Source organism: Notolabrus celidotus, chromosome 18 (genome assembly GCF_009762535.1).
Source record: "Notolabrus celidotus isolate fNotCel1 chromosome 18, fNotCel1.pri, whole genome shotgun sequence".
NCBI classification, from domain to species: domain Eukaryota; kingdom Metazoa; phylum Chordata; class Actinopteri; order Labriformes; family Labridae; genus Notolabrus; species Notolabrus celidotus.
Window position 1 is genome coordinate 15,040,164 of NC_048289.1, and position 19,072 is coordinate 15,059,235.

The window sequence follows — 19,072 nt, forward strand, 5'->3', positions numbered from 1 at the left end:
CAGTATTGTGTTACCTCTTTGTTGAACTCCTGCAGCTGTGACTGAACACCATTCTCATCCCCCTGCTTGATACAGTGGATAATCCCCTCCAGGTCCACCACCATGCTTACTGCACACAGACACACAGGGAGGGGAATAATCATACAGGCCCGTAATAAAATAGTTGTTATACAACGATAATGATAGGGATGGTGATGACACCAGTTTAAATATATAAAGACAAAAAATACAGTAAGTACAGTAAATGCTTGGAATATGGGAATAAAAGCCCATTAATAAATGCGTCAATGACTTTTAGTATTTTTCTGCCTCTTTGTCTACCTCACGACCACGTCAGTTTCTACTATGAGGGCTTAATCTGCAGCTTTGCACGATGACTCAGTTCTGAGATGAATTATAAACGCACACACTGAAAAGATTGCACACATATTTAAAGAGTTGAACTGCATGTATATGTGTAAACTTACCTGGTTGTAAACTGCAGGTGTATAAAAAGATCAAACCTCCCAAACCTGAGTGCTTCAATTGAGTTGGTCCTCCAGTGTTTTAGTCCAAATTTGCACAATAACCTCTGCTCTGTCTTTAAATATGATGAACTCACTTGCTTCCTAGTTACTTTTAATGCACTCAGCGTATCTCCCTGTTGCACTCTTCATCTGTCTCTCCCGCTCTGTCGCTCCCTTTCTCTATTTAATCCCAAAGAGGTGCAGGACTCATGGAGTGGTTATGGTTATAATCCACTAATGGACTCAAAGCTTATATCTCTGTGCTGACCCTTTAACCTACAGGTTTTCTAGACATGTGCAACACATCTCTATCTCACTCTCTCTCTCTTCCTCTTCGCTTGAATCTGACACACTCTCTTCATGAAATCTGTTAATGGCTTGAGAATCACTGACTGATGTAACAGCCATTAAAATTTTAGTTCTTTCACAAATCTCAGGCTGTTGCATAACCACGCTGGAGCTTTGGATGGCTAAGATGAACTTAAAAACACAGCAGAAAGAGGCATGTGCACGGTCATCTTAGATGTATTTCTGTTCCAGCTGTTAGTTTACAACAACATGTGTTATAAAAATACAACAGCACAGGAATGTGATGTTCTGCAGGCAGATTTTTGATGTGGCATGTGAGTAGCACCACATGATGGAGCTATTTCACAGTTGAGTCAATCTCATTAAATTAAAAACCCTCAAGGTTATTCATGTATTGCACAATATGTGTCGGAAAAGTTTCCATTGAATGATGATATTAAATTGAAATCTATTCCTAAACTACAGATGCTTCTAAATGCATCAAATCAGTTGTAGCTGAAATCAATGTGGATTTAAAGAATGCAGCAAATGTATAAATCAGGTTTTCTTCAGTACAACTGATGTTTTTGTTTTCAACTTAGCCAGCCTACTTTTAACTGTTGTACACACTGTGCTATAAAGATAAGGCCGGAGTTTACACACTTGTTGCAAAGTGTCTTGAGTGCCCCACAAGACGTAAAGTGTGAGAAGATGATGTGCGAGTGAATGGCAGGCTTTCCTGGCAGGATGCTCACTCTTGTGCCCAGTGGGTAGAGGAAACACGGCCGGGAGGCTGAAGCGGCCGGCTGGTGGTCGAAGGCTTACAACAACAGGATGCACACTGCGTCAGGGATAGTGGGAGAAAAAGTCTTCTCATGGAAGTGAACCTGTAAGCCTTCAAGATAAATTAAGACACTTGAGATGGAGGATATCAACAAGTCAGAACTACAAGACACTAATGACCCACAGTGACCTTTAAAAGCAGCGGAAAAAAACAAGTAACATCCCTGATGAATCAATCCAGGACTATCCGCTTTAATCATCCTGATATAGACACGTCATGACTTGCTGTCGTAAAATCTAGGATGCAACATATAACACGCAGCCTAATCTCAACTGGCCTCTGTGTGATTTTAAGTGCAACTAGGAAGAATTGATTTTGGACAAGGTAACAAGAAGAATGAATCTCTGTGTTTCTGTAACAGCAGTAAAAGTGGAATAATAGTTTGATTATTCCATGTTAGGATTAAAATCTGTATTTTATGACTTTGTGCTCAACACGTATCATTAACTTACAAAGAAGCAGTGAGGATAGGATGCTCTGACCCGGTCATCTAGGCAGCACAATTTGGCCCTTGTCAAAGTCGCTCACATCCCTTGTGCGTGCCAATTTTTCCTGCTTCTAACACAAAGTGTTCACTCGCTGCCAAACGTATCCCCCCCGCCCCTCGCCAAACCCCACTGACAGGTGCTGTGGAGTTGTTTTCACAGTTAGCAAACAAAAAAAATTGTTATTATTATTAATTATTAGTTTCCATTATGAAATCAAATCTTATGAAGACATTACTTTGGAAACAAGGAATGGTGTCTCAGAAAAGCAAGATATATTCATTCATTAAGAACAACTCCTCCAATTACAAAGTTTTCTATGCTCTTTGCTCTACTGTTATTTATGATATTGTTCTATCATAGCTTCCACTATGTGAATGTGCACTGAATGGTTTAGGCCCAAAATACATTGCTGATCTGCTGCTACTTTATGAACCACCTTGGTCTCTGAGGTCATCAAGTACTGATCTGCTTTCAGTCCCTAGAGTCAGAACGAAACATGGTGAAGCAGAGTTCAGTCATTATGCACCACATATCTGGAACAAACTCCCTGAAAGCTGCAGGTCTGCTCCAACTCTCACCTCTTTTAAATCAAAGATTAAGACTTTTTTAATTGCCACTGCCTTCCTAATTTTATTTTTAACATATTTCTAATTTTCCTTTTCTTTTCTGTTTTATTATATTTGTCATTTTAATTGTGTTCTTTTATGCTTTTCTGAATGTCTCCAATGCTTTTAATGTTTTAATGTAAAGAACATTGAGTTGCCCTCGTGTATGAAATGTGCTATACAAATAAAGTTGCCTTGCCTTGCCTAAAGTTGCAGTTGCTATCAAGGGTAAATCAATATATTTCATGCAGCACATTTGGATATGCTTTACGCAGGCTAAATCAATAAGCAATATGGCAATAAATAAATGAGAGATAAAACCACAGTGAAATCAATAAGGATAAATCTCAACAGAATACAGTTAATAATACAGTGAGGGTACACATGACAGTGTGAAGCTGTAAGAAACTGAGAGATTGAGAGAAACAATCACATTGACCCATCATGATGTAATTCTACACACAACTTAAAAGTGTGTCATAGATACATGATAAATGTTTGAATGCTTGTGAGTATTGAATAGGGGTATAAGTTAATTGAATTTAATGTACTTAGAAATGTTTTTTTATGCACCACTGATTCTAATTCTGTAACACTTCTGTCTGTTTCTTCTATGTGAAGCTCTTTGGGCTGCAAGCTTTTATGCATGAAAAGTGCTTTACAATAAAAGCTGGATTGGATGGAGTGAAATGCATGTCATTTGCAGTAACAACAAAAAATCAAAGACATAACACAAAAAAATTATTTGAAAGTGAGTACTCCTCCGTGTCTGAATTTAGTTATTATGTGTATTCTCCCTTTAAAATTACTTCAGAAACTTAACTGATTGGGGCGCCATTTGCCTAGCTGTCTTAGTGCGTGCCCCATATACAGAGGCTACAGCCCTCCTCGCAGAGGTTGGTGGTTTGATTCCAGCCTCGACTATTTGCTGCATGTCCTCCCCCACTCTCTGCTCCCCACATGTCCTGTCTCTCTTCAGCTGTCCTGTCCATTAACCCTCCTGTTATGTTCGTTTCTCAGGAACAGCAATAATGTTCATGGGTCAATTTGACCGGGGCCATGATCAATTATCCAAAAGTGTCAGAACCCTAAAAAAAATTCCAAAACACATTTTTTTAAATCCAATTTTTAACTCCATTACTAACCATTTAAATCGAGATTTAGTCTATTGGTGTTTTTTTTAAATTCTCACAGTTCAATGAGGATAACTCACTAATTTTTCATTAAAATCCATGTTAAAACTTTTTAATGTACATTGGAAAGCCCTAAATATAAATACAATAGTTTTATATGACAAAGATTTTTTTTTCTTTTATTCTTTTATTTTTATGAAGTAATGTTGATAAATTAACAAGACACCTCGTCTGTCACATGCTGTCCAGATTTTTATGCTGCATTTAGCTGGTTTTGAAGGCATATATTGCCTAAAATAGACTTTTAAAAGGGTCATTTTGACCCGCAACATAACAGGACGGTTAAGCTTGAGCTTTATACATGTTTTTTATAAAAGAAAACTTAACCAATGAATTCACTATCAAACTATTAAAGGGTTATTTCCCCTTGATTTCCATACCCATTGACTGGTCTTCTCTGTTTACCAGGAGGCGTTTTTTTCCTGTTGTAGTAATGACGAAAGCTGGCTTTGTTTCACCAAGTGGCTGCATCTTCTTGGCACCTAATATTTGGCTGCTGTCATGTGAGTTGTAAGATTTTGGTAGGAGATTACTCATATAACACTCTTCGGCTTTATGAGAAATCGTGAGATTGCTTTCTCATTCCTCTGAAAACGCTCTCCTGTGCACGCGCGCTTGTCGTGACTCAGTGCACTATAGTCTGACTACACCACCTGCCCAGATGGTTCACAGGAAAAGTAAACAATAGACTCCAGAGGGGAAGCTGTGATTCAGAGAGCAGGAGAGAGGCTGGGAGAATATAAATGCAAGGGTTAAAAACATTAAATGTTACACTTTCTCCCCAGGGAATTCCTGTATGTCTTAAAGATTAAACATTATGATACTTTCCTCGGCATGTTTTTATTTGGAATGTTTCAAACCTAAACAGTTTAAAGTTTTTTTGATACAAAGAACGCAACTTCCTGAATGCAACTCTTTAAACTAAGTTTTCTAATTTTGGTTTACTATCTTTCAGGGAATCTGTCCACTATCTTTTGGAACACTGTATGTGGGAGGGGGGGGTTGCGTGAAGGACACTTCAGGAATAAACACGCTGATGGCCAAAGTGACTCAAGGGAAAAAGGCACAGGAAAAATGAGGCGATAAAGAAAAGCCTGAAGGAGAATCGGGGTTATTTTGGGCTCTGTGAACTTCCTGCAGGTGATAGGGATGAAAGAATGATTTCTGGAACAATTGCTCAGCAGCGAGTGGAGTGAGGGAGCTGAGGGATGGAGGAGGATGTGGACGAGGGGGGGTTTGAGGGGTGTGCAAAAAGTTAACTTAACAATCAACGTAAACTTTGCAAAGGGTATGAGGTCACTTTGAGTGAACGTACAATGCTGTTAAAAGGTTGTTTATGCTGGAATCATAGCTTCAGTAAATAAACAATAAAACTGCCAACTTAACTGATTAATCACGAGCGTGGGAGTTGGCTCTGCCAGTATGACTATGTTACGGACACACCCCTTCACACTGCCACTACACTATAAAGGACCAGAGGTGGAGAGGGATGTCAGACTTGAGCATCCAACCATCAACAAGAGACTACGAATGGTCCACTCAAAAAGCCACAGCACATTTTCTGGTTTTCTTTGCGGTAAGTTACATCCTGGATTCATGTTTATGATGTTTTGACACATCTTTTAACAATATTTGTCATTTTTAATTGACCTTCCTTGTCTGTTATTGGGTGCTAAAGGCTTGTATACTCGTGTGAAGACTTTTATAGGCGATTTATACGGAGTGGTTCTGGTTAGGAGTGTACATTTTCCTCAGCATCACTAATGGGTTTTTCTGCCACAGGCCTGTGCGGTATGGAGATAGCTGTTCTGCTGCTGCTGACTGTGCCTTTGACTGCTGGCTCACCACTTAGACTACTTCACAGGTCAGTGATAACATCTGTAAATGTGCAGCTAATGATGGATGTGAAACGCTTATCTAACTATAAAATGTGTCATTCATGCTATTCGCACAGATAATATAAAAAATAATCCATCTCAAAAGAGATGAAAAAATACATTTACAACACAGATTCTAAAGAGTATTTATGAGTTTGATCTTTCTGTCTTTGCTTTGTAATCTTTACAATAAAATTAATAATTCAAAAGATTCAGGAACGTATCAAACTCTATTCTTATTCTACTTTATTAAGGTTATCACAGAATCCTTAACTTTTTGGAAACTATTGGAAATTGACTGAAACAAAAAAAAACTTAATACAAGTTCATCTGTATGAATTAAATATACATATTAAAGTTCCTAATTTCTCTCTCATAGGGCAGACGCAAATATTGTCCTTGAAGCGGACACTGTCCAGGCTTCAGCAGTTGAAATCTCAGAGACAACACAGGAGCACTTCGCTCAGGCACTGAAGATCATCCCATTTCATTCAGAGGACAAACATGTGGACCTGGAAGCACTGAAACACAGGTGAGAGCAACCACATTAACAACCAGTTAGTGCTTCAAATGTTTAAAACAGTACCCTGCTTGTAAGATGTCACATTACAAAGTGAAGTCAATGTGTTTGTTATCTTTCAAAACTCAACATTTCTCATTTTGTTATCTCCTCTTTCTCCATTTTACCTCAACAGAATGGCAGTAAAACTGCGTCCAAGGCGGGCACCTCAGCGTGGCTGCCAGTTTGGGACGTGCCAGCTTCACAACCTGGCCAACACTTTGTACAACATCAGCAAGACAAAAGATAAAGATGAGTCGAAGAGGGCCAACGACCCGCAGGGATTCGGCAGATAGGGACATGAGGAAAGAAAACAGTTGTGGACTAAAGAGGAGGACGGTTCTCAAAAAAAAAAATATATATACAAGCAAAAATCTCTTTATGTTCTGACTGACTGGTACTTATCATGGATTTACGCTCTGTAAGCACCAGAATGTGGATTCCATATTTATTCATATTACTTTTTTATAATATTAAATCCTCAATATTTATATGCATTGTTAAATAAATATTTTATACCAACAAGTGTATGGCGTTGCAGTTTATGCATAAATGTGTCAAAGCCTGGGGGGAAACCATGAAAACAGATTCCTATTGGTTGAATATGTGGCCATTGTGGATCATTAACTTTGTTTTTTAAGGGCATTTATTCCTTTCTCCATTTAAACTAGATTAAATAGTTAATATTTTTGCATGGAAATAATAAGGTTTTAATTGTCCTTGATGGTGTTCCAACACTTGCACTGGATTCCAGGTCTTAAAGTGGGATATTTTTAGCCAATGGGGCACGTGCAAATTACTCCATGTACAAGCTTGTGTGTCTTCAGTTGTCTGTCTGCTACAGTGGTGTCAAAATAAGTGTACCATCAGTGGCTGAGCATTTCTCTCCATAAAAGGGGGGTCATTACATGGCTGTAGGAAGTAGGGGTGCTGAGGGTGCTGCAGCACCCACTGTTGGAAAAGGCATCACACAATTTTTTCTGGATGCATAAATAAGTTGAACAAATACATTAATTAACACAATAAATCATTTTTTTTATTGTATTATTTTCTGAAAATGTAATGCCTAAGGAAGATTTGAGAAATAATTATAGCAATTTTAAATAATTATTCCTTTTAAAATAACCTGATGCATGGGCCCTGTGTGTGTGCATGCTTAAAAACTAAACATATTTGGATAAGTTCTGTTCCATGCGCTTTACTGCCCTTTGGGTCTGTTTTACCAGGTTTGGCTTGTATGCTCTGTGCTGTACAACGGGGTATGGAAGTTGCAATTCGTTAATTTATAATGAAAAGTTCTCTTGAAAGCTTGTATTCAAACCAGATAAATAAAAATAAAATTAATGTGTGTTATAGCCTATCAGTTGCATAAGTAACCTAAATGCAAAAAGAAAAAAAAATTGCACCTCTTACTACAGCACCCCCAACTTAAAGCCACTTCCCACGGCTCTGGGTCATTATGTGAGAGGGGTATAGTCAGTGGCTCAGCTCCCACACCAGGTATGCAGTCTTTGTGGTTTTTACCTGGCCCCTCCTTTATTTCCATGCTCTGCAGGTTGTCTCTCTCCTGTACAAACCACACCCTCACCTGTTTAGCGTGTCTGCTCTGCACCCACTGTCCTGAAATGGCATTTCCCTATTATTTTTTGGGCACATTCTGTTACACCAATCTTAGGAAATGAGCTTCATCCGTGGAAAATGGTAAGGAAGAAACCCTGAAGCCTTTCCCTCCGTTATCTGTGACTGAGGCGAACAGAGAGGAAGACAACAATGAGAGACCCAGGAGGAGAAGGAGGAGGCAGCGGAGACAAAATCAGTAAATCTGAGAAGGACCAAGTAAGTAAGGTTTCTATTTCTATTACATCACTTCTTGTATTGTTGGAGAATCCTAGATGGGAGGACCACAGTGGGGGAAATGTAAAAAAAAAGGGAGTCTGTGAAGGGGAAAGTTGAGATGAAAGTTCAGTGAAGAGCTGCAGGACAAACATTTCCTTCTCTTTGGACTGCAGCTCGTATCATGTGTTCGTGAGGTAATATGATACTTACAGTTTAGGGTCTGTTCGGGAAAACCAAAGGCTCAGGAGCTTGACAGCTGTGTGTGTAAACAGCAACGCATGTCGACCCTCTTGAAGCTTTGGTCCGGTTGCTTTCAGTGCATGTTTGTGATCACTCTTCAAAGCGGCGGAAGTGAAGCTAGCTTGACACATTCAACAGTTGTACAACTAGCTAACAACCTGCTGCTTATTAATTACCCGTTAATGTCATCACCTTGAGACATATTTATACAATAAACGCTTCCTTTGACGTAACTTAGCGGGAAATATCAAAACAAAGACGAGAGTAGAGCACGCCCAATGTTGTGTATGATGTAAAGCGGTTCAATAACGTTAGCTAGCTTAACTACATAGTATTTAACGTTAGCATTCAATAGCTCCTTCAAATGCTTAAAATCAAAGCTGTATGCTAGAGATGGGATTTATGGCTCCTTGAAGGGATCCGGATCTTGAGGAGCCGTTTCTCTCAAAGAGCCGTTCAAAAGACTGGCTCTTTGACTCATTTATATATATATATATATATATATATATATATATATATATATATATATATATATATATTTTTAGAAGTCAACTCATTTTTTATCAAAGAAAAATCACTGGTAGAAGTTACAAGATACGATTTGGATCAGAATAATTCAAATTAACACATCCCACCAATATACAGTTGTGCTCATAAGTTTACATACCCTGGCAGAATTTGTGAATTTTTTTTGTGCCATTTTTCAGAGAATATAAATGATAAGAGAAACACTTTTTTTCCACTCATGGTTAGTGGTTGGGTGAAGCAACTGTGTTTACTCTTTTTATATCATAATGACAACAGAAACTACCCAAGAAATCATAAATTCTGCCAGGGTATGTAAACTTATGAGCACAACATTTTTTTCCTGTAAATGTTCGTTTAGCTATCTCTGTTGTCGCCTTTAAAAAACTTGTGAAGACACATTTATTTAAAAAGGCCTTCGACTCACTGTGTTCAAACTAATGTTCTATTTATGCTATGGTCTGTTTCTTTTAATGTGTTGGATATCTTCCTGTGAAGTACTTTGTGATTTTATTCTGTGAAAGGGGCTATACTAAATAAAATTTACTTACTTGCTTACTTACTTACAACTGAATATACTCTGTTGGTGGGATTTATTCCGAAATATTGATTATAATTTCATTTGGCATTGTAAACATTTCATAAGATGGTGACATATCTCTGTGCTTCGACTGTGAGATCACTATTCGGAATTTTCCCTCACCTAAAAAACTTTGTGGCACTATAAAAACTATGCAGGCTACAGATAACTTCCATGCAAAACAACTTTACTGTAACATTTTCCACACAAGAACAGTTATACAATACAGAATAATAATAAAAATAATAAATAAGAATAAATATATATGTATATAAAAACTATAAGTACAACTAGAATAAAAATTAGGTCTTCATAAAAATGTGAATGCAAAATTGTACTACCCCACCTGGGGCCTCATGTACAAAGACTTGCGTGGATTTCCTACTGAAACATGGCGTATGCTCAAATCCAGAAAGCGTCATACGCACCAAAATATCCAGATGTATTTCTGTGCGCATGGATCAAAAGCTGTAAAAACTTGTGTACGCCAGTCAAGAAGTTGGCGTGAGGCACTGGACATTTCCACGCTCATTTCACTCTAGATACATCTGAACTTTGCCGTGAAAAAGAGCCTACGCCATGTTTTTGTGCGTAGGCATCCTTTGTACTGTACATGAGGCCCCTGGTGTTTCTACACCTGAACTACTTTACAAACAGGAGCTCAGCTCCTTGACTCGAATCCTCATCAAAACAATGTAAACAATAACAAAGTGTAGACAATAAGTGTGAACCATAGACTGTATAAAATATGGACGTAGTATCCGTGACATCACCCATGTGTTCCTGAGCGCTGTTTTGAAGCCAATTGCAGCGGCAGCCATATTGGAAATGCGGAACTCAACCAGGCATAGTGTGACGTAAAGAGACAGAGTTTGAGCCTCCTCGCCAACAGCTATGTGTTCCCGTCTGGGAGTCAAGTCAGTCATGTCCTTATTTGGGCAAAAACTCGTAATCTTAATATCTTCTGAACCGTCGCGTTTGAAAAAATTCACCCCCCGTACAATGTATGCCGATAGAGAAATTAGCTACGTAGAGCCAAGCCGTTTTTTGAACCAGGCTGTAAACATGTTTATTAATGCTGCAAAGATCGTCTTTTTGAATTGGTGTCTATGTGATTTCTGGTGTTTCTGCAGCCAACCTCAAGCGGATTCTTGATGAATTGCAGTTTATAACACTTCCGCATGGGCTTCACAGTTTGAGACCGGAGGTTGCCGGTTGTTGTGAACAAAAGACTTATGGGGCATGCAGGTGACACGTGAAGGCAGCGTGGGCAATCTGCATTATAAAAACGGCTCCCAAATGAATGGTTCGCAACTGCGAATCGGTTCTCATCGTTCACTTAAAAGAGCCGTTCAAAAGACCGACTCGTTCGCGAACGTCACATCTCTACTGTATGCTAACACCCCACAGTTAATCCATATCTAACGGCCTTGAAAAATAGTTGAATGTTGCCCCTACAGCCAATAACCACAATAGATAAGCACATGTGTCAATAATTGCATTAATAATAGCTGTATTCCTGAAGGTGTGCCAGCCTGAGAGCTCTGGTATTGTGCCCCTAGCTCACAACAAGCAGAGTTGGCACAGCTAACTGGAATGGAGCCATAATTAAATCAGTTACGCATTCACTTTTCCTGATAACTACCAATCAAAACTGATTTATTCACTGGGATTAAAATACATTCTATATTAAATTATATAAATTACAGTAACCCTTGCTGTAAGTCTTATTTTTGAGACTGCATGAGACTCCATTCAATTTTTAAAAATAGTCTAGCAGGGTTCTTTTGGTTGCTTTTATACTACAGAATGTACTACACACACTAAAAATACCTGTGTTGAATGGGAGCATACGTGCACACATACAAGCATGTCAACACACACTCATGCTCCTTTCCATAAACTGGAGGTGAAATTGCAGCACCTACTCAGAAGTCACAGTCAGGTGTGAAAGCACAGAATACCTCACCAAAGTATCACCAGGTTTTTCTTAGAGCCAATGTCAACTTCACTTACTGGAGCAGGTTTACTACACCGTGCAGCCAAATGATTTCCAGGCGTAAAAGGGTAGGGAATTAAACTTCTTAAAACTGAATCTGTTGTCTTATATATTCTGTTTAATGACCTTTTAAACATTTTCAGAGCTGGATCCCAAAAATCATCAAGAAGAGATTATGCACCACCTTTGTAGAGGATTCTTTCAGGTACTGTGTGATCTGTGTGGCACATTCCTCAGTGATAGCAATGTCTCTTTGTCTGCTATGGGGATGCAATATGATCTTGTTTTCACATGTCATGTGTTATCCTGTCACCTCTCTCAGCAATGGTGCTCTGTGTCAGTGTGGTGGTGCGAGAGACACTCATGCCTCCGTGGCTTTGGGTGACTTCTTCAGCTCAGCCATTGTCAACCACTGGGACACCGCCCAGCACTCCTCTGAATACCCGACTGATGCCTTTGGAGAGTTGCAGTTTGCAGGAGCCAGCAAGAGGCACAGCTATGTGGGTGCTCTATGTGGTTGGCATGACACATTTTCTCAAATTAAATGTTTGAATTCCATAGCCTGAAAATGTATTATCAAATAGGTAAGGAAAAAAGACATATTCTTTTAAAGGTGGGCTAAATGATAATTGAAAAGCTGTCATAGTCAGTGATTTTGCTTGTTCTTACTTTTATGTTATACTGCTGCACATGGGTAAACAAACAAAATGCACCGATAATTATGTCAGATATCTGATCTGAGACACGTAGTATAATCTGACTCTTGTTTTGATACAAAATGTACCATGTGTCTTTGGCTTTATGTCATAGTTTGTCAACTTCTTCAAAAGATTGTATTCAATCAAATGTCCATTTTGTCTCTCTTTGCAAAAACAGTTCCTGCGTCTGTCATGGGACACGCCCCCATCGATGGTGTACACCCTGATGACAGCTCACTGGGGTCTTCCTTCCCCAAACTTGGTGGTTTCTGTGGTGGGTGGAGAAGGCAGGACAAAGGTGAAGACGTGGGTGCGGGAGGTGCTCAGGCAGGGGCTGGTGAAAGCCTCACAAAGCACAGGTAAACATGTCATGAAGCAAAAGGTCAGAGGTTACATGCCAGTGAACGGCATTGTGAAATCCAAACACAGTGTTTACAGTATCACTGTGGTATCAGTTGGCTCAAAGTTGTGCACCAAGTTGTCCATTTAAGCGTATAATGTTAAACATGATGCTTTGATATCTGCTGGTCCTCAAGAAACTTAAAAAAAAAAAATCAGCAAAATGCCTCAAAACCTTTTGAAATTTTTACAATGTCTGGGAGATGTGTGCTAAGAGTGTTAATATGAGGTATTTATCAGTCTGTTTATTTGAATCACCATCATCAATACTTAGGTAGAATTAGTCTTCCCTTGGTCCACACATGAAAACATCGCCCCAAAATGTACACAATGAATAACATCAAATATTAAACGAAGAATTTTACAAAAACAGATAATAATAGTTTTAGAAATCCCCATGACAGACCAAATACAAAAACAAGAATGACTACAAATGTTGTTTTAATCAAATATAATCAAAGTATTAATAACAGCTACAAGTACACAGTAGTAGTCATAGAGTAATACAGTATTCAGAATATTTGCATGACTGTGTGTCTGGTTGCAGGCCATCTCGACATTATATGACACATTTGTGAATTGGTTGATAAGTAAATGTTGCATTGCTTTGTCTGGATTGTAGGTGCAGGATGCTGTGTCATACTTTTGTAGTTGTATGAGTCAGTGCCTTCAGACCTGCAGTTCAGCATGTAGCATCTCTACTGCTGGCAACAGTGGCTAGAAAGTTAATGGTCTCAAGGAGTGAATTATTGAAATGGAGCAATCCTGTTTTTTTTCTTTATATGACTACCTATGACTTAGTTTTAGTTTAGTTTATTTATTATTCATCGTGTCGTGCACCATATAGGTGCCCAGCCCATATGGACTTACAAGACTACAAAAAACAAAACAAACTAGGCGAAACAACAAAAGAAGAAAAAGAAAAAAGAAGAAAGAAGAGCAGTTACAATACTGCACATGTCCAACAATGACCTAAAGTAATTAAAAAGCACAGTGGTACACTTCAGACATTTGACAGTGACAACAACTAAATCAGATATGGAGTGTGCTCCACTAATTATTGGTGATGCCCATATATTGTATTTACTTCTGGAAAAAAATATGTAAATATTTATATTTCTTGGCTGTTTTGTCCCATCTGATTTTCCTCTTACTTCATAACTGGTAATACTGAGAAACAGGCATCAAATGATGGTGTTACAAACCCCATGATAGGTTTTTAATTTTGTTTTTCACTTGATAAATCCTGCAGGAACCACAACTTTAATCATGAATGCATAAATGTTTCTAAAGTTACAGTAGCTGCCTTGTATTTCTTTGCTCACTTTTCTCAATTTTTTCAAAATACAAATGTCAAAAACGCATATCTTGCCTTTTCTTAAAACGGCATGTCTGTGTGTAAATCCCATCAGATTCAGTTCTGCTTTTTTCTTTTTAGATGATATTTGCCTTCTTTTGATTTAATTCGTTTTCTTATTCCTCGTATTTCATAGACTTTCCTAAGAAACCAAGTGAAAGTGTTAAATTATGAATCAACCCTTACTTACTTGGAAGACACAAACTGAGTCATTGTGTTTTTTTTCGGAAAAATACAGATGTTACAAAATGTATTATCGTAATGACTCTGTATGGCCCCCGCGGGGTCCGACCCTAATTCAGTATTACAATGGACAGTTCCGCCCGACTACTGTGCCAAGAACAGGTGGCATATGGTGATACTGATCTCCCGCCATCTGAGGTCAGTTGTTCCTGTCTGCTCTCGCAGTGGACTTGGATCAAAGAAAAGATAGTGAGATGCATGTGAAAACATTCAGCTGACAGGTTGCTACTGCTGTGCCTCAGTACACACATGGTTCTTAGGAAAGCACACAGGGCGGTGTTGGAACAGATTTGTTGTTTTTAAAAGCTATGTTTAGTTACATATCAGGACCCAAGTGTATTCCTGTGTTGTTCACACATTTTTTATACTAGTGTTTTCTACTTCTGCTAACTGTATTTCTGTCCATCACTATAGCAAAATTTTGCAATGATGCAACAGTCATGTTCCCCTTTTCAAGGAAAGAGGCAGTTAATACTTTGTGTTTTTTTACCTTTGGTTCCCTTTTAATGCGTCCTGTTCAAACCCTTTTATAAACACAGGTTTAAATGTTTTTAACACCAGAAACATCTTTAAAAAAACTGCTAAAAACAAATCTTAAGTAATTTTGAATAACAATGAATCCTTCATTGGTCTCAGGATTATCCCTAAAATGCATCAACACCAGATAAAATGAATAAAACTGATATCATTTTTACTTTTTAACAGCCAATGTTTGTCTTAAAGCTCATGTGAGGATTCTTTTAAACTGATTATGAAACAGACTGAAATCAAAGACAGTTTTATGAGCTACAAAATCAAACAAGATAACGAGCCGTAAGATTGAACATTTCGACATGGATAATTTTTACTCTTAGAACCACTGAAGTCTATGGGGCGCCGTTTGTAAAGTTGTGCAAACTGAAAAAACAGCAAGATTTCTCCACATTTAACTCCAAAACATCATAAAAAATGTAGAGTGAATTTTTCAATGTCACTTTTATATAACATTCAGAGCAATATCTGTGATCTTTTTCACATTTATTTTTGTTGTGACAAATTTATTTAACAATAACTGTAAAATCTAAATGCTGAATCTAAATCAAAACGTTAAATGTTAAATCTAAAAGTTAAATGTTGCTCTGCGAACCTAAGTATTTAGCTAATATGCAAATTCACACTGCAGCCAAGCGTAAGAACCAAAGTTAAAGATTTAACATTTATATTTAACATTTAACATTTAGAATTAGATTTAGCAGTGATTTTAACTTAAATAAATTTGTCTAGACAAAAATAAATGTGAAAAGATCACAAATTTTGCTCTAAATGATAAGAAAGTGACTTCTGAAAAATCTCACTACATTTTTATGACATTTTGGAGCTAAATGTGGAGAAATGTTGCTGTTTTTTTTGTGAGCACAACTTTACAAATGGCGCCCCATAGTAGTCTGTGTAAGATTGAGTTAACAGCACACTGCAGCAACAGACGTTTTAAAATTTCTAGCTCCAAAGACTTACAGTGAGTGATACATCTAAGCAGGATACAATATTTTGTAAATAGGCTCTACTTAAACATGTGTTGGACAAAATCTGCAATGCGATAAAACGTTCAAAAGAACACAACAAATCTTAAATTCCACTCATGAGTCAGGTGAACCCAACAGTTCTCTTATCTGTGGTACAACTGTACTTGTCTTTTCTACCCAGGAGCGTGGATCCTGACAGCCGGCCTGCGCGAAGGTGTTGGCAGGTGTGTAGGAGAGGCGGTGAGGGATCATGCCACCGCAGCCTCATCCGTCTCCCTCAACAAGGTGGTGGCGCTGGGCATTGCTCCCTGGGGCCTGGTGCACAACCGACAGCAGCTGGTCAACGCTCAGGTTGGACAGGCATTCACTTACTGTAATCACACATGTATTCAGCCTTGACCCATTAAAAAACATAAAGGGATATACAAAAGGCACTGCAGGTGTTGACATTTATTCAAAGAAACCCTGCTTTATCACATTTTTAAATTCTTCTTCTTACAGGGAAGCTTTCCTGCTAAATACTACGTCCAAAACACAACCCGGGATTCCTGTTGCCTCGACAACAACTACCAGGCCTTCCTGCTTGTAGACGATGGGAGTGTGGGGCGCAGAGGAGGAGAGACGGGGTTGAGGGCCAAACTGGAGGACTACATTTCCCACCAGCGCACAGGCATCTGGGGTGAGAGATGGAACAATGGAATAAAAGAACACTAGACTTGATTTTTATGACACGTACAAATAAGAAAGTGGACCCTGAGGTAATATTACAAGAATGTATCTTTGTGTGTAAACTGAACGCAGATTTATGCTTTTATAAACAGGCGCATGTTCTTACTTGTTCAGCCTTGTTTTGAAGCTCTTTGTCTTTCTTGAGGTGATCTTTTATTAATGCATGTAATGATAAGATGTATCCACCGGAGGAAAACCTCTGCATGCCGTTGCATGTGTGTGATTCCTGTCTCCTCAACATGTATAATCAAGCTGAGATTTGTCTGAAATGCAGCCTAGTGCTTTTCCAGCATCTGTAAGCTCTTGAGTTACAATAAAACTATGCAGCTGATTGTGCACAGTTTGCAAGAATCATCAAAAAGAGGAGCCGGTCTGAAAGAAGAAGTGTCAAATTAAATAAGAATGTTTGTTTGTTTGTTTGTTCCAATAGGCAGTGGCAGCATTGACATCCCTGTCCTCTGTATGCTGGTGTCAGGAGACATAAGCATGCTGGAGGTAGAGATTAGATTTTCTTAAATAAATGATTAAGTTTTTATGCCCTTGCACATATAAAAGTCTCTCTCTCTTTCTTTTCCTAACTCCTGCCAGAGAGTGGATCTGTCTCTGAAGACCTCTATGCCCTGGCTGGTGCTGGCTGGCTCAGGAGGCCTGGCCGACTTCTTGAGCGACGTCTTGGAAAATCTGTCGTCGGCCCCCGTGGTGCAGTCGTCAGGCGAGGGAGAGGGCGAAGCAGGACCCAGCGTGGATCTGAAGGACAGAGTGGCCGAACGAGTTAAGAAGCACTTCCCTGCTGAAACGGAGCCGGACAAACAAGTTGAACGAGTCAGTATGGATGAAATGTTTTTCTTTGTTGTTGTTGTTGTTAGGCGAACCGGAAGAAGCTAAGGGTTGATCTTTGGGAACGATTAAGATCTTTTCAGACGTGTTCATTCGCTCTTTCTAGTATTCTTCTTGTTCATGCCATCCAACAGTTTTTAACTGCTGCGTGTGATATGAATTTATTTAGCTCTTTTGTTTCTGGAAACCTCAGGACTTTTTTTTCAAACTTCTTCCTGTTGTAGTTTGACCCAGATTTCTGGAAACCGCAAACTAGATGGTTTCAGTTTTCATTCAGCATGATGCTGAAAAAGGGAAACCATCTCATTTAGCAGAAAACTTCAATTTCAGAAATGCCTTGATTTCTTTGGAACAGACTCTCAAGATTTCCTGACTATCTGTAACATTCCTAAAAAATGTGATGTGAAACCTGGCGAGTTTCTTTGCTGAGCTCTACATTTTAAACAGAATTGACTTCAACACAACAGTAAGGCTGCTCATTGTTCGTTTATTTATCTGATTATTGACTCTCTTATTCATTCTACTAATCAGGGTTCAATCAGTGTTAGCTGTGCTGTGATTGGCTGGTCTGTTGAACTAGAGACTGATTACATACAACCGTTATCTCTTTAACTTGCTGGTCTTTAATGCTGCTGCAGCTCACTCAGCATGACGAGGCTGTGAATTGATCGTATCATGATTATGACAATACCCTTTGTCTTCAAATCCATCAGCACTCTAGTCTGTTCTCTTAGAAATCAACACGTAAGGGATGATGTATAGTTAGGCGGTGGTTATGCTAAATAGAATCTCGGGTCTTGTCTCACCTTGTCAGGATTCTGATTCGGAACCAACTTACCATACATGATCCTGCTTATTACCTGGCTACCAACTAAAGATACAAAGAAGTTGACTCTAAGTGAAAGTTTGATAAGTCCGATTGATAGACGACCGACTCAACCCACTGAGCCACAGCCGTCCCTTTACATATAATGCTTAAATCCTTGGGATTGTTACAATTTCTTTGCATGACCAATTATTGTGCTTATAGTTTAAGCATTCCTATATTCTTCTGTCTCCTTGTTCTGTGTATGCAGGTTCTGAGCATCTACCAAAACAGAGACTTCATCACAATCTATCACGGAGAGCAGGAGGGTCCAAATGAGTTTGATACAGTCCTGCTTAAAGCCTTGGTGGGAGGTAATTAAAAAAAAGAATCATAAAGCACCTTTAATAACAGATTTTATAGAGGTCTGAAAAAAAAGGTGGGATACCCAGGGGACAACGTAATAACAGAAACTGTAAGAACTCCAAACACGGTGATGCTTCATCTGCAACCGGACTAAACATTTCTATGTTGTAATTTCAACGCCTGTAACCACTTCAAGTTGTTTGGTGTCAGACCAGATGTAATAAAAAACTGTCATATTTTTGGCATTGCAGAGATTCGGATTCGTTTATTGTCATTCGCTATGTTCAAAACACGACAGAACCACAACTGTTTCCCAGATCTAGCATTTAACTAGATAATAAATAGATGAAAAATAACTTAAAAGCCAATAATAAAAACCTAAGATGATGCAATATAAAACATTCATAATTAAAGAATACATTCAGGTAAAAGCGAGCAGCAGAGGACAGCTTAGAGGGCAGAGCTCATGAGCCTCAGCCTCAGAGGACAGCTTAGAGGGCAGAGCTCATGAGCCTCAGCCTCAGCCTCAGGGAAGAAGATTCATTGTGGATAATAAGCAGGATGAGATGATTCATCCTAAAACACGACTCAAGCAT

General features: G+C 38.7%; 2 protein-coding genes and 1 long non-coding RNA gene across 10 annotated transcripts in view; 1 reads left to right on the forward strand and 2 right to left on the reverse strand.

Annotated features, from left to right (window-relative positions):
• LOC117829813 (synembryn-A) overlaps nucleotides 1–8,860 on the reverse strand; it is a 15,078-nt gene extending 6,218 nt beyond the window's left edge. Inside the window, exons 1-3 of one of the 8 annotated variants that reach the window (XM_034707498.1) lie at nucleotides 8,407–8,860; nucleotides 1,550–1,635; nucleotides 15–109 (exon numbers count right to left, since the gene is read on the reverse strand). In XM_034707498.1, coding sequence (XP_034563389.1) covers nucleotides 15–109; nucleotides 1,550–1,635; nucleotides 8,407–8,567 — 342 coding nt within the window. In that variant the 5' untranslated portion in view covers nucleotides 8,568–8,860. The other 7 variants (XM_034707503.1, XM_034707502.1, XM_034707501.1 and 4 more) reach the window with 7 other exon arrangements.
• LOC117829815 lies at nucleotides 6,031–8,212 on the reverse strand. Its single transcript, XR_004634700.1, has 3 exons — nucleotides 7,949–8,212; nucleotides 6,489–6,579; nucleotides 6,031–6,322 (listed from the first exon to the last, which is right to left on the reverse strand). It is a non-coding gene; the product is annotated as an uncharacterized LOC117829815 (long non-coding RNA).
• LOC117829812 (transient receptor potential cation channel subfamily M member 4-like) overlaps nucleotides 7,903–19,072 on the forward strand; it is a 20,966-nt gene continuing 9,796 nt past the window's right edge. Inside the window, exons 1-9 of the mRNA XM_034707497.1 lie at nucleotides 7,903–8,196; nucleotides 11,684–11,745; nucleotides 11,863–12,040; nucleotides 12,417–12,597; nucleotides 15,921–16,090; nucleotides 16,241–16,418; nucleotides 16,899–16,963; nucleotides 17,057–17,290; nucleotides 18,382–18,484. Of these exons, the coding sequence (XP_034563388.1) occupies nucleotides 8,131–8,196; nucleotides 11,684–11,745; nucleotides 11,863–12,040; nucleotides 12,417–12,597; nucleotides 15,921–16,090; nucleotides 16,241–16,418; nucleotides 16,899–16,963; nucleotides 17,057–17,290; nucleotides 18,382–18,484 (1,237 nt within the window). The 5' untranslated portion in view covers nucleotides 7,903–8,130. The remainder of the gene's footprint in view (nucleotides 8,197–11,683; nucleotides 11,746–11,862; nucleotides 12,041–12,416; nucleotides 12,598–15,920; nucleotides 16,091–16,240; nucleotides 16,419–16,898; nucleotides 16,964–17,056; nucleotides 17,291–18,381; nucleotides 18,485–19,072) is intronic.